The sequence below is a fragment of the Eumetopias jubatus genome, unplaced genomic scaffold (genome assembly GCF_037043125.1).
Source record: "Eumetopias jubatus isolate StellerSeaLion01/CBP00866 unplaced genomic scaffold, mEumJub1_p1.0 scaffold_15, whole genome shotgun sequence".
NCBI classification, from domain to species: Eukaryota; Metazoa; Chordata; class Mammalia; order Carnivora; family Otariidae; genus Eumetopias; species Eumetopias jubatus.
Window position 1 is genome coordinate 15,131,114 of NW_028274821.1, and position 15,587 is coordinate 15,146,700.

At 36.4% G+C, this 15,587-nt stretch overlaps 1 protein-coding gene across 1 annotated transcript in view; it reads right to left on the bottom strand.

Moving 5' to 3' along the window:
* Positions 1-15,587, bottom strand: part of ALDH1A1 (aldehyde dehydrogenase 1 family member A1) — a 53,834-nt gene that overhangs the window by 8,064 nt on the left and 30,183 nt on the right. Inside the window, exons 8-11 of the mRNA XM_028089092.2 lie at positions 15,079-15,181; positions 12,708-12,892; positions 9,582-9,746; positions 3,614-3,771 (exon numbers count right to left, since the gene is read on the bottom strand). Coding sequence (XP_027944893.1) covers positions 3,614-3,771; positions 9,582-9,746; positions 12,708-12,892; positions 15,079-15,181 — 611 coding nt within the window. The remainder of the gene's footprint in view (positions 1-3,613; positions 3,772-9,581; positions 9,747-12,707; positions 12,893-15,078; positions 15,182-15,587) is intronic.

Consider the following 15,587-nt stretch of genomic DNA (forward strand, 5'->3'; position numbering starts at 1 on the left):
GCTGCTTTTCCTTAAAATTGTGAAGCCTCAGGGCACCTGGCTGGCTCAGTTGGCGGAGCATATGACTCTAGATCTCAGGGTTGTGAGCTCAAGCCCCATGTTGGGCATAGAGATCACTTAAAAATAAAAATAAATAAATAAAAGGATAAATACTTTTCATTGTCTAATGGATTTTTAACTGGAGTAGGTGTGACTGATTATCCGGAAGGAAAATCATCTTTAAATATTGACATGGACTGAGGGGAAAAAGTGAGTTTCGATGGGGTAAAAATTACCAACCAAGCAGTCCAGACACGAGGGCTGGGCAGAGGTGCAACAGTTTGAGAGGCAGGGCCTTAAAGTATAAAAATCAAGAGATATAAATGAAGGTACAATATAAATTAGATATAAAGCACATATAAATCTGGTTAAAAATGAACAGACATGTTTCTCAAAACTACTATGTTCTTCCTAATTAAGACCTTCAGACATCTCTAATAAACCCAGAATAAGAAACCGATATAAGAAATATACGTTTGCAGACATAAGAGCATCAAGTAAATATTGTCCTACTATATAATTGATTAAAGCAGAAGTTCATCTCCCTTGTGTATAGCGCAGTGCCAAGTACCTAAAGATTATTTAGTAACACTTATATTAGCCAAACATTAAAATATTTGGGGTAAGCAATTTAGGGGCTAAAGAGAAAATACCCTTCTAAAGTTCCAATACAGCAGGGTTTTTGTTTTGCTTTGTTTTGTTGTTGTTTTTTGTTTGTTTGTTTCGTTTTGGCTTCAGTTTTAAGGCAGTAACTGCTTGTCCAGCAGGCCATGTGATTCCAAATGAAAAAAATCAAAGTCTGAAAAAATTCAAAGTGTGGTGCGGTCCAAGACAGTAGCATAGGTTTATCCTGAACTAACCTTCCCCATGAATGCATATATAAACAATCTGACTTTACACCTAAAGAAACCAGAAAATGAAGGAAGAATGAAGCTTAAAGTTAATAGAAGGAAAGAAATAAGAAAGGTCACAGTGGAATAGAGAATGGAGAGACAGTAGAAAAGATCCATAAAACTAAGAGCATGTTCTTTAAAAATATAAACAAAATTGACAAACCTTTAGCTAGACTTACCAAGAACAAAAGAGGGTTTAAATAAATAAATCAGAAATGAAAGAGAAGTTATAACCAGTACCACAAAATCAGAAAAGATCGTAAGAGAATACCATGAATAATTATACATCAACAAATTGGACAACTTAGAAGAAATGATTAAATTCTAAAAAAAGTGAGAGTTTTCAGGACTGAATCACAAAGAAATAGAAAATCTAAATAGACCAATTACTAATAGGAAATTGTATTAGTAATCAAAAAATTCCCCAAAAAACAAATTTCAGGACCAAATGGATTTATTGGTGAATTCTACAAAACATTCAAAGATTTACTACCTATCCTTCTCAAACTCTTCCAAAAATTTAAAGACAAAACTCATTTTATGAGGCCAGCATCACCCTGATACCAAAAACAGACAAGGACATGAAAATAAAAGAAAATTATAGGCCAATATCTTTGATGAACATAGATGCAAAATCTCCAACAAAATATTAGCAAACCAAATTCAGTGATACATTAGAAGAGTCATACATCATGATCAAGTGGGATTTATTCCAGGGATGCAAGGATAATTCAACATCTGCAAATCAATCATCATGACCTACCACATTAACAAAATGAAAGTTAAAAATCATATGATAAGCTCAACAGATGCAGAAAAAAATTTGACAAAATTCAACATCCATTAATGATAAAAATTCTCAAAAAATGGGGATACGGGGAATATAGCTTAACGTAATAAAAGCCATGTATGACAAGCCCACAGCTAACAGCATAATCAATGGTGAAAAGCTGAAAGTTTTTCCTTTAAGATCAGGAACAAGACAAGCATGTCCACTCTCATCATTTTTATTCAACATAATATTGGAAGTCCTAGCCAGAGCAATTAGGCACGAAAAGGAAATAAAACTATCCAAATAGGAAAAGGAGAAATAAAACTGTCACTATATGGAACAGAATAGAGAACTCAAAAATAAACCCATACATATATGGTAATTGATTTATGACAAAAGAGGCAAGAATAGACAATGCGGAAAGGACAGTCTCTTCAATCAGTGGTGCTGGGAAAACTGGACAGCCACATGCAAAATACTGAAACTAGGTCACTTTTGTACACCATACACAAAAATAACTCAAAATAGACTTCAACTTAAGACTTGAAACCGTAAAACTCTTAGAAAAAAACATAGGCAATAAGCTACTTGACGTCCGTCTTGGCAATAAATTTTTGAATCTAACCTTAAATGCAAAGGCAACAAAGCAAAAATAAACAAGTGGGGACTACATCAAACTAAAAACTTCTGCACAGCAAAGGAAACCATTACCAAAATGAAAATACAATCTATACTGAATGGGAGAAAATATTTTCAAATCATATATCCAATAAGAGATTAACCTCCAAAATACATAAAGAACTCATACAACAGTCAATCAAAAAACAAACAGTCCAATAAAAAAATAGGCAGAAGAAGATCTACATTAGACATTTTTCCAAAGAAGATATGCAGATGGCCAACAGGCCCATGAAAAGATACTCAACATCACTCATTATCAGGGAAATGCAAATCAAAACCACTTGAGATATTACCTCACTCTTGTCAGAATGACTAGTTTCAAAAGGTTAAGAAATAACAGTGTTGGCAAGGACACAGAGAAAAGGGAACTCTCTTGTGCTGTTGGTGGATATGGAAATTGGGGCAGCCACTATGGAAAACAATATGGAGGTCCCCTCAAAGGATTAAAAATAGAACTATCATATGATCCAGCAATTCTACTTCTGGGTATTTATCCAAAGGAAATAAAAATACCAGTTTAAAAAGATATATGCACCCTATGTTCATTGCAACATTATTTGCAATAGCCAAGATATGGAAACAACCTAAGTGTCCAGGAAGAGATGAAAGGATAAAGAAGATGTGATAGATGTGTACAATGGAATATTACTTAGCCATGAAAAAGAAGGAAATCCTTGCCATTGGTGACAACGTGGATGGACCTTGAAGGTATTATGCTAAGTAAAAGAAGTCAGAGAAAAACAGATATTGTATGATTTCACTTATGTGTGGAATCCAAAAAACAAAACAAACAAAACGTATAGACACAAAGAACAGACTGGTGGTTTTCAAAGGGTTAGGATGTTGGGAGTGGGAGATACATGTGAAGGGGGTCAAGAGGTGTGAACTTCCAGGTATAAAATAAGTAAGTCATGGGGATATAATGTACAGCATAGCAACTACAGTACATAATTGTGTATTACATATTTGATAGTTGCCAAGACAGTAAATCTTAAAAGTTCTCATCACAAGAAAAAAAATTTAATTTTGGAGAGTGACTGATGATAACCAGACTTATTGTAGTGATCACTTTGCAGTGTATACAAACATCAAATTATTGTATCGTACACCTGAAAATAATACAATGTCAATACCTCAAAAATAAATAGGTAAAGAAAGAAAGAACAAAGTTCAAAGTAACATGTTAATGTGATCAACACTGAAAAGACGATATGTAGATTTGACTTACCATACTGTCCCAGCCTGCAGAGCGGAGGAGACTGTTATGGCTTTATCAATATCTTTGGTAAAGATTCCTGCTGATAAGCCATAAAGAGTATTATTTGCTCTCTTGATCACGTCATCTAAAGATTTAAATTTCATGATTTGCTGCACTGGTCCAAATATCTATACCATAAAAAATGAATGAAATAAATCAAAGTAACAGGTTAAAACTAAATATCTTAAAAGGTATTGTAGTTTTATTCCCCTACAAACTATCATAAACTAAGATTTTACTTTGCATCTCAAAGTGTAAGAATCAAAACGGTAGCTGCTGGAATGGGAGGTTAAGATAGGCAATGGTCGTGTGTTAAATTCCCTTTGGAACAAAATGGGGGTAGAAATAAATAAGGTAATATTAATTTTCTTGTTGTTGGAATTAGACTTCCGAGAACTTACTATTGTGTATAAAACCATTAACTTCAGAGTTTCTTTTACATTTAGGAATATTTTATATTCTCTCCCTAGTTTTCCACATCAAGTCGCTACATAAACAGCAAACTCAAGAAAGTAATGCTTGCTCTACTGGATAAATGAACAAGTAATAATTGTTAATAATTATTTTGTTTTAACTATCAGTGTATCATCAACTGAAATATCACCTATTCTACTGGACTTAGATCTTTTTATAATCAGCCAAATTAGGTGAAACAACATGAATTTTTGTTTGGATTCTGTTCTTCAGCCAAATCTTAAGCGACCTACATGTACCAAGCGAAATGATCCATTACTGTAAGAGCTTAAATCCTCAACCACTAACTAAAGCCTGGGTTCATTAATAATGACTATAATCATAGGATGGGAAACAAACTCCCAATTTGCTCATTCAAACCTTAATTGCTCTTTCACTTTTGCTAGATTCTCTAGTTAGCTCAGCCCAAAGTCAACTTATTCTGTATCTCATCCCCAGATGGGAGAAAAACAAGTGGGTTTTCTCTTAAAAATTAAGCTCCTGTATTATGTTTCTGTAAAACATATATTAAAATTAAACAAAGAGGGGTCCTTCTGAGTGTTAATAAAATTTTCTGAGAAATGTAAGCTAGTGGGAGGCAAAAACCAGAAAAGATAAGTGTGTTAATATCTTACCTAATTTTAATTGAACAAAGCACATGGTTCAAGGCTTCTTTGAAGCAGCAAACAAGCTACTCTACTATGTATATTACAGGAACATAGTAAATGTTTCCTTGATTGAATATATTTTTTTGCCTTTATCTTTTCCCATGGTATGCAAGAACAGCAGATCCAATAAGACAAATATTTGTCAATACATGCAAAATTTACATGCAAATAGATGCAAAAAAAATCAGTTGACAGCTGAATTGGTGTTGAGAAACTATGTCTGATTATCCATATGTATCTTTTGTTTTATTTTTCCTATTTATTTACTGCTTGCAAATTTGATTATGCACTTTCCCCCTTGCTTGATGGCATTTTGGGAGGTAAAGAAAATAACCCTTTTAGATTCTCTATCATATCATAAACATGAAATACAAATTCACTGGATGAAAGATTATGATTCAGTACATTTGAGTTGGCAGTGCCTTCTTGTTATAGTTTATTATGGGACACCTTCATAGCCCAAAGCCAGTGAATCTATCTCTGTATTTATTAAAAACCCTCTGTCCAGGGCACCTGGGTGGCTCAGTCAGTTAAGCATCTGACTCTTGATTTCAGTACAGGTCATGATCTCAGGGTCATGAGATTGAGCCGCGCGTCAAGCTCCACACTAATTGCGGAGTCTGTCTGAATTCTCTCCCTCTATCCTTCCCTCTGCTCGTGCTCTCTCTAAAATCAATCAATAAATAAAATCTTAAAAAAAAAAAACCCTCTGTCCATGAGGTAGATTATTTATAATTCCTAAATGCAAACTAGCCTTTCCTAGTTATATAGTTATATATCATGTCTCTGGATAACATCTTCTTAATGTTAGTTTGTGCTCACCAAATATTGAACTGCAATATATTTGTCTAGGAAAATTAGGAAGTGCAAGAGCTGAAAACAGGGCTAAGAGCATATGGAGGGTGAGGAGCCATGTAGGGGATGAATGTTATTTTCAAATATATGGATGGCTCTTATGCGGAAGAGGGCATAGTGCAGATATGGGGCCAACAAGCAGAACTTAAGAGGAGGGATTCATATGCAGCTAGAGGGAACTTTCTAGTGCTTAGCACTGTCCAGACACGGAAAAGCCTAAGAAATAATGAGTTACCTGTTGATGATGCTGTTTAAAGAGACATTGGCTGGCCACTGGCCAGGAGCAAACCAATGATCATAGTGGGATTGGAGAGGTGAGCTTAAGAGATCCTTCTAGTTTTATGAGGCTATAATTCTGTAACAGTAACAAGTCACTTAAGCTCTTTGGATCTCAATTACCACATCTATAAATTTGACTTTTGGCCTGAGTTACCCGTAATCTTCCTTCTAACATTAATACACTATCACTTTTTAACAGAATGGTTCCCACAAGCTCCATGGGATTCTACACTGTTAGGTTAGGTGGGATTGGGTGGATAATGAAGTCAATATGAGCAACAGTAGGTCACATAGAAAGAGTGGGGAACTGTGGTCATGAGAATTAGCCTATACCTCCAAGCTGCCTTTAGCTAGCCATGTGACGTAGCTCTTTCCTACTTTGGGCCTTAGGTTTTTTATCTACTACTTAGGATGATAACAAGAATCATAAATCATAGTTGATTATGCGGCTCAAAGGAGAACTCAAGATATAAAAGGCATAAAGATAAAAAAGGTTCAAAAAAGTTTGACATGTTATATTCACAGGGGTAATAAAATGTATATAACAGGTAGGAACTGAAAACAACTACCATATCATTATTCAGGAAAATTCTTGGATCAGAATACTATGTTTAATTTTATTTAGTTTCCAAACATTATAATGTAACATAGGAATCATACACCTTATAAATGTTCTGAGATTTTTTTTTTATTAGAAAAATAATACCGGAGCACCTGGGTGGCTCAGTTGGTTAAGCGACTGCCTTCGGCTCAGGTCATGATCCTGGAGTCCCGGGACCGAGTCCCACATGGGGCTCCCTGCTCAGCGGGGAGTCTGCTTCTCCCTCTGACCCTCCCCCCTCTCATGTTCTCTCTCTCTCTCATTCTCTCTCTCAAATAAATAAATAAATAAATAAAATCTTTAGAAAAATAATACCAGTCTAAATAGGTGAAAATAATAAAAGAGAGTATTTATCTCTGGGAAGAAAAGACTACAGGCTTTCTTCTTGTATTGGAGAGATTCTATGAGAAGAAAACAATATAATGATACTTCTCTCAAGAGGTTGTGAGAATTAAATAAGAATATTTCATGTTTATATTAAATATTTTATTTCTTTATATAAATATATTTATATACATATATAATATACACTAAACTTTATAAAAATGAATAGGACTGTCAGAAATATAAATTTTTACATAAATAAAACATTTATATTCATTATATTTCATAGGAATATATTTATGTTTTACACTGTTTATAAGGCACTCAGATCTATATCTGGCACATAGTGAGCAATCACTAAATGGTTCTTATTATTAATAAAGGGGTGCCTGGGTGGCTCAGATGGTTGAGCATCTGCCTTCAGCTCGGGTCATGATCCCAGGGTCCTGGGATCGAGTCCCGCATCAGGCTCCCTGCTCAGCAGAGAGCCTACTTCTCCCTCTGCTTCTCTCTCTCTCTCTCTCTCTCTCCCTCTCTCTGTCTCTCATGAATAAATAGATAAAATCTTAAAAAAAAATAAATGTCTGCAGCTCTTTAAGCAACATTAGAAATTAGAAAGAGGACCTAACTATAGCTATAGGAGATAATTTAATTACCACAAAAAAACACACAACCAAACAAAACTACAGACCAATATCCCTCAAACTACAGATCAATATCAAACTATAGACCAATATTAACTACAGCAAATATTCCTAAAAAGTATTAGCAAATAGTATTCAGCAATACCTACAAAGAGTTATACACCATCACCAAGTGAGAATCATTCCAGAGATATAAGGCTGGTTCAGTATTCAAAAATCAATTAATACAAGACACCGCACTGAGGGAATGAAGAAAAAATACCGTGTGATCGTTTAAGTTGATGCAGATAAAGCATTTGACAAAATCCATCCTCCTTTTCCTCCCAACAAGTTCGGAATAGAAAGCCACTTCCAGAACCTGATTAAGGGCATTTACGAAAATCTCACAGCTAATATCATACTCAGTGGCAAAGACTGAATGTTTTTCCCCTATGATAGAGAACAAAGCAAAGATGCTCACTCTTGCTACTCTTATTCAACATAGTGCAAAATTCTAGCAAATGAAAAAGGCAAAAAAAGGAAATAAAAAGCATACAGATGAGAAGAGAAGGAATACAGTTGTTCCTATTTGTAATGACACAACTGTCTACCTACAAATTCTCAAGGAATCTCCAAAAACCTCCTAGAATTACTGAGTTTGGCGACATCAAGAAAATATACAAAATCAGTTATAACTATTTATACTAGCAATAAGCATATGCATACAAAAATTAAAGATTCCACTTACAATAGCTCAAAAAATACTTAGTCATAAATTCAGTAAAACATGTTTAGGACTCATATACTGAAAACTATAAAATCCTGATGAAAGAAATCAAGGAAGGTATAAATAAAGAGACAAACCATGTTCAATGACTGGTAGATTCCATACAATAAAGATGTTAATTCTCATCAAATTGATAGACATGTTTAACACAATTCCTTTGAAAATTCCAGCAAGATTTTTAAAAATATATATGGACAAGGTTATTCTAAAATTTATATGGAAAAGCAAAGGAACGAGGTTAGCTAAAACAATTTTGAAGAAGAATGAAGTGAGAGGATTCAGTCTTCCCAATTTCAAGAGTACTGCTCTGCAATAAGAAGGAACAAACTATCCTGAGATACAACAACCTAGATGAATCTGTAGAAAATTAAGCTGAGTGAAAAAAAAAAAAATCCAATCCCGAAGGGTTGCATGCAGTATGAATCCACTTATGTAAAATTCTTGAAATGACAAAATTATAGAAATGGAAAACAGATTAGTGGTTAAGGGAAAGCCTGGGGTTAAGGATAGCAGTTTATGGGAGGGCCATGGATTTGGCTATTCAAGAAACATGAGGGATTCATATGCTGATGAAATGTTCTGTGTTTTGTCTGTTTCAATGTCAACATACTTGCTGTGATATTATACTATAGTTTTGTGAGATGTTGCCATTTGTAGGAAACTGGGTAAAAAGCAAGGGGATCAGTCTGCATTATTTCTCATAACAACAGTTGAATCTACAATTATCACAAAATAAGTTTAATTGAAAAAAAATCTTGCATATCATGTAATCATTTTCCAGTTATCTTTGAATATGTTATGTCCAGAGGAGAAAAAGCAACAACGAAATGAAGTTTTCTTTCTCATTACTTTAAAGCTGTGGAAGAAATCCCTAGAAATTGTTAAGCATCCTGATCTGTCTTTGGCTGGAAATTCTTGGCTGGCCTCATGACTTCCTTACTATTTTTAGTCTTGATTACAAATAGACATTTATCAGTAACAGAAATGAAAAGTAACATTCACCAAGAAAGATGTTAAAAGAACAGAGAATTTTATTTTATAAAGATTTATTGATTTATTTATTTTAGAGAGAGTGGGGGTGTGTGTGTGTGTGTGTGTGTGTGAGCTGAGAAGGGAGGCAGAGGGGGAGGGAGAGGGACAAGCAGATTCCACGCTGAGTGTGGAGCCCGTTGCGGGGTTCGATACCATGACCCTGAGATCATGACCTGAGCCAAAACCAAGAGTGGGATGCTCAACCAACTGAGCCACCCAGACTCCCCAAGAACTGAGAATTTTAAAGGGAGGCTTTGCACACACACATACAGAACATATGGCAACAAAGGGAACAGAGCAGAATGAAAGTATTTACCTCCTCTTTGGCGATGCGCATGTCATCTGTAACGTTAGAGAAGACTGTGGGCTGGATGAAGTAGCCTTTATTCCCCCACGGGCCTCCACCACACTCCAGTTTGGCTCCTTCTTTCTTCCCACTCTCAATGAGGTCAAGTATTTTTTCATATTGTTCCTTATCAATCTGTAGGAAAAATATCACATGGAAAGGAAAATAAATGAATAAAGTAAGTAAGTTTATAAGGGTAATATATTGCCCAGCCTGTTAAGGAGGGCTTCAAAATGCTAGAGTATTGTTAACTGAGTGAAATCTTCCATCAAAACAGCTGATGGAGGCTGAGATTCGTTCTGTGTTTATTCCCCTGACTTTTCTAGAAAGAACACTTACAGATAAATATTTGTAGTCAGCATTTGCTTTACTGTTACAGAAGCAAAGCGCATCAGCCCTGCAAACAAATCTAAACGTTTTCACACTACTGTCATCTATTTTCACCGGAAAAAAAATGCCTGTTAACACAGTCAGACATACTTGAAAACTATAGTCCTAACTGAAGTAAAGAGGAAAGGAGAAGAGAACTTTGATACTGGGTTTAATTAAATATGGCAGTTGGAAAGCAGACGCTTTAGGGCTTTGAAGACCCCTAGAGTTCTGTTTTCTCCTCATTCCTGACAACCTCCTCTGGCCGGACCCGCGCTGGCCACAGCCCGGGCACCCTCCTGTCCTGTCCCGGGGGGGGGGGGGGCAGTCTCAGTAGGCCGATCCCAGGTTCTAGCCCGTCCTGATTATTAGCATCCCGCTTCATCGCAGAGACTACCTCTAAAAACATGACAAGAATGACAGAGCCTGAATGGTTTGTTAAGCAATATTTTTTTATAAGGAAAACAAAAACAAAAACAAACCTAACTCCAGAGTTCGGGCCGGGGTACCGGAGCACACATTTTCCCTCCATGCCCTGGAACTGGGGTTATGTATTGTCTCAATTGTCTCAATTTTGGGAGGCTGAAAAACTTAGTGATTTTTGGACTCCAAATCACTGGTCAAGACTGCCCTGTCTCAGGTGTGGCCAGGGTTAAGTTTTAAAGGAAAAAGACTGAAGATCCAGGAGTTAAGGTGAAGGGCCTCTTGCCCGTTCAGCCTGTCTTTTCTCACTACTTAAAAGGTATTGCTCTTTATCTTCTTCTTTGACTCTGCAATCTCCCTCATCTTCCAAATCCCAGAAAAAGGTCACAAACTAACTGCACAAGCCTAGCTCCCATATGCAATGAGATTAAGTGCTATTTGAAACCAGAAACCGTTTTCTAAAATTTGGCACAATATTTGGTACAATGTTGCTCAGTCCTCCTTTGTGCATGATACTTAAACGAATATTTCAAAGGGAAATGTTCCTTCATTTCCAGCAGATCAAGGAAGTTGTAATGTTGGTTTAATAACTGTTGGTTTGATATTTAAATTGCTGCCCAGTATTTACTTACAGCCAGACTAAGGGGTGGTGTTAGTTCTGTCTGGTTAAAATATTCAGGTTTGCCAGCAACTAGCCAAGGATCCATGTAACTCCATGCAAAGCTTCTCGGGCCTCTTCCAAAATACTAATCTCACTATGGCCTCAAAAAATCATGATTTTGGAGGGTTTCATTTTAAGATGTATTCCCTAAGTCATAACTTCCCCGCCTGTGACCAGAGTGGATATTTGGGCACAGTCCTAGTCTTGCTTATGCACTGGGAGGTAAAGGCAGAAAGAATTTGTTTGACTTAGATGGTCAATAACCATCTAAGAATACAGGAATTCATAGAGTAGGGTCTGGCTACTGACAATGTGGTTCTCTAGCCAGCCACTCTAGCGTTCCTAGGTGGCAAAATGCATTCCTTAGGCCTCACCCGAGACCTACTGCATCAGAATTTGCATTTTTAATGAGATTCTCAGGTGATTCAAATGCACAGGAAAGACTGAGAACCTTGCACCAGAGTTCAGGCCTAGTGATGGAAGTTTTCAGTTATACCTAGGGGCATACTCAGTGTAGTCTGGCTAATTTTGCTTCACCATAAATACAAATCTTCCTCGGAAGGTTTCAGATTGGCCATATCTGAATTTGGCTTTCCTTTTGGCCCTCGGGAACTTCTCCATAAGGCTAGGATATAGCAGGGGCTCTTTACTGTGTGATGGGCCATTAGCTCATGGGCTAGTCTATGAGATGTAATAGGGCATGGCATTGTAAGAGTCTCAAAGTATACATTTGATGTGTTTGAATGTGCAAATTATTTAATTTCTTAGGGTTGATGGGTTGAGAAAGAAAGTTTGAGCAATGACACCGGGACATCCTTCAAATTATTTGGAAACCAAAGATCAACAAGAGCAATGAGAGCGGATATATGAAGTTATTGATCTGTGATAGTAATTGTCACCATAGGTATAAATGGAAGCATGCAATTTTCATTTACTCAACAGACATTTGAGCACGTACTGTGAACCAGACACTCAGATGCTTTGTATAGATTATTGCATTTCACTGTGCACTGACCCTGCATGATTGGTGTTACTACTTCCCTTTTACAGATGAGAAAACAGAGCCTCAGGGAAGTTAGATTTTAAATCCAGCCTCTATTTTGAAAGTCCATGTCTCTGCATTAGGACAAGATGCAACTTCTGATAATGTTATAACCTTTGATGTGGGTTATGAAATCAAATTGGAAAGTCACTTTACCAGTGAAAAAATATAAAATATAATGTGATTAAGATAAAACAACATATTACTTCATTTACCAGCTGACTTATTTGAGGACTTTTAGGTTTTAATATTTGGCATTGCCTAAATCCTAAGGTTTTCCTACTTGGCTATCTTGGCATGCGCAGAAAAACCCAAGATAGCCTTTTAACTCTTCCAGACTGTAAACTCCATGAGGTCAGGTAGCATATTCTCCTTGTTCCTTTGGGCATTGTCAGGTACTTATCCCAGGGTTTAGCTTTCTTTAAATTGGGAGTTAGATTCATTGCTTTTTTCTTTTTTTTTTTGAAACACCAAACTGATACAGTATTGTCACCTAGGAAGATCCGCGGTAAGGAAACAATCTTATTCAATAAAAAGCAAACCTAGAGAGGACAATTTATTCTTGTCCCTGTGAATGCTATTCCTTCTTTTGTATACTCACTTGAGGGCCTTGATTGACTCCTGGGGTCAGAGGATTTCCAAGGACATACTTTTTAGCCCGTTCAACACTCCGTCGGACAAACTCATCATAAATCGATTCTTCCACAAAAAGCCTGGATGCAGCTATACAACATTGGCCTTGGTGGTAGAATAACCCCTGGTGTGCAAATTCAACGGCATTGTCCACTGCAAAGAAGATACTCACGTTGAAGAAGAGATTTTTTTTTTAAAGATTACATATTTGTATACATCTCTCTCAGAGGCAATAGGATGCTATAGAAAAATTATGAGTTGCACAGTCAGATGTAGATTCAATACACCCCACCTCTTATCAGCCAGGTGACAAATTAACCTTTCTAATCCTTTATTTAATATGGAAATGATAGCCACAAATATAGAATCTGAAAAAATTAACATAGACACTACCAAGAATATAGAAAGTGTCGTAAGATCCTATCCCACTGCAAATGATTTTTTTTAGATATTTTTATTTTAGAGAGAGAGAGAGAGACAGAGAGAGAGCACGCATGCACGTGGGGGGAGGGGCAGAGGGAAAGAATCTCAAGCAGACTCCCTGCTGAGCATGGAGCCTGACCTGGGGCTTAATACCAGGACCCTGAGATCATGACCTGAGGTGAAACCAAGAGTGGATGCTTAACTGACTGAACCACCCACGTGCCCCTACACATGATTTTTATAAAACATCTGTTTGTAATTAGTTAGATGACTGAATATCTCAGGCCTCAGATTTTAACTAAATGACAAAGAAAACATGAACTATCCATTTTTTTTTCCACTTTTAAAAAGGTGAATTTTATGGTATCTAAACTGTTTTTCAATCAAGGTGTTACAAAACAAAACAAAAAAGGTTAGAACAGTTTATTTCCATCCCTAGGTTGTGTTCTCTCTGAGGACAGGAAAGAAATATTGTTAATCTGGGTTATTCCAAAGGCTGGTACAGTGCCAGGATAGTATTTCATATTCCCATTTCTTTCTTTCTCTTTTTCTCTTTCTTTCTTTTCTTTCTTTCTTTCTTCCTTTCTTTCTTTTTCTTCCTTTCTTTCTTTCTTTCTTTCTTTCTTTCTTTCTTTCTTTCTTTCTTTTTTTCTTTCTTTCTTTCTTTCTTTCTTTCTTTCTTTCTTTCTTTCTTTCATTTGATGTAGTGTTCCACGATTCATTAGAAAACATGAACTATCTATTGCATTAAATAATTTAAAAATATTTTTAGACACCTCGATCAATAGGAAAAATGATATTTCTGAAAAAAAATTAATATTCAAAATCACTCACCCACCTTGACAGCCCTGTTCCAGGAAAAACATTTTCCAACGTTATTTAAAATATGCCATATTATTTCATATATGCTTATAAACTCTTCTTATCTATGTATTTGAGATGGTAGAATGGGGCTTGAAAGGGAAAAATAGGTTGTCATCACTAAATCCTAAACAACCTGAGGTTTTCTCTGCATTTTAATTTTTCAAATGGTGAAGATTTAATTCAACATTATAGCAATTGAGTATTGTGATATTTACTTTGTGAACTAACCACATCTACTTAAGTTGTAGTGGAAACAGTTTCTAGAGAGGTTTGGTAAAAATCAGGACTCTTATCATATTTGTGGAATATATAAGGCAGCGTGTTCTGAAAAGCTTCAGCTAAGATCACACTCAGCCATTTCTGTTTATTACCTCATACTGCAGCTGTCAAAGAAAGAGCTAGATGAATGCTTGACAATCCATTTCTGCTGACTGACTCCCACTTAGAAGATAATTGTGGGATTCTACTCGATAATACAATCAGAATGAACCAGGGATATTGTATAGGGGAGTCACATCATAATTATAGATGGAATATATGTAAATTTGACCACACAAGCTAGGGAAAAAAAAAAGAGAAATTCCTTAAATGCTAAGTGTTATTCTCTTCTAACCCTTTCATTCAATATGTGTATGACCCAGAGTGAAGGGAAATGACAAATGTGAAATTTGCCATCTCTCTAGTTGGTCCCAGTCCAACATAACTGGAGGTATGTCACCATACCTAACCCAATGCTAATATTTACAGGCATGGAATTTAAAAAACAAAAAAATACACCATGGCTCCCGAGTGCCAGACAATTAGTCGCCTAGGGTTCAGCTGCGAAAATGGCAATCTATTCCACTCCAGGAAGAAAGAGTGTCTGCATTAGATTCGTCTAGGTGTGACACATTAGAACGTTTTGAGAGATTTTTCAAGAGTCATTCTAGGTTCTGGTTAATGCCTTACATTTTGATGTTAGAAGCAAACCCTTTTATAAACTTCAAGGTCACCGTCCAGCATTGCCAGACACCACGATGAAGGATGAAAAGTTAAGAGTGGCCCTCACTCACAGTCAGCGTCAGCAAACACAATGCAGGGGCTCTTTCCACCAAGCTCCAGGGTCACCCTCTTCAGATTGCTTTTCCCCGCAGCTTCTTTGATCATCTTGCCAACCTGGAATGGAGCATTACAGAGGAGGAGGCTGAATCTGCTCTCCTGAAGGTGGGTTTATTTAGCATTTTAAATGTATATAAGGTTTGTGCCATAGTTAAATTCTATCAGGGAGAAACATTAAATGGCTTTTGTCAAGATTTGGCACCTTCAGATATCAAAGGCTCCTCCACCCGAGCATAAACATGATGAATCAGAAAAACACTCCTGAGAACAGATACATAGAAGATGACAGCTGATCTTGACGGACAGAACTGGGCAGGAGGTATTTTTCATTTTAATCAGAACTTCATCTTTCTACGGATGGACTGAACATATCACAATCCAACCATCACTTATCTCCTTCACTTTTCATCCCTCTACTGAAATCCAGAGAACTCTATCCAAGCTGGCATATTTACTGCCCCCT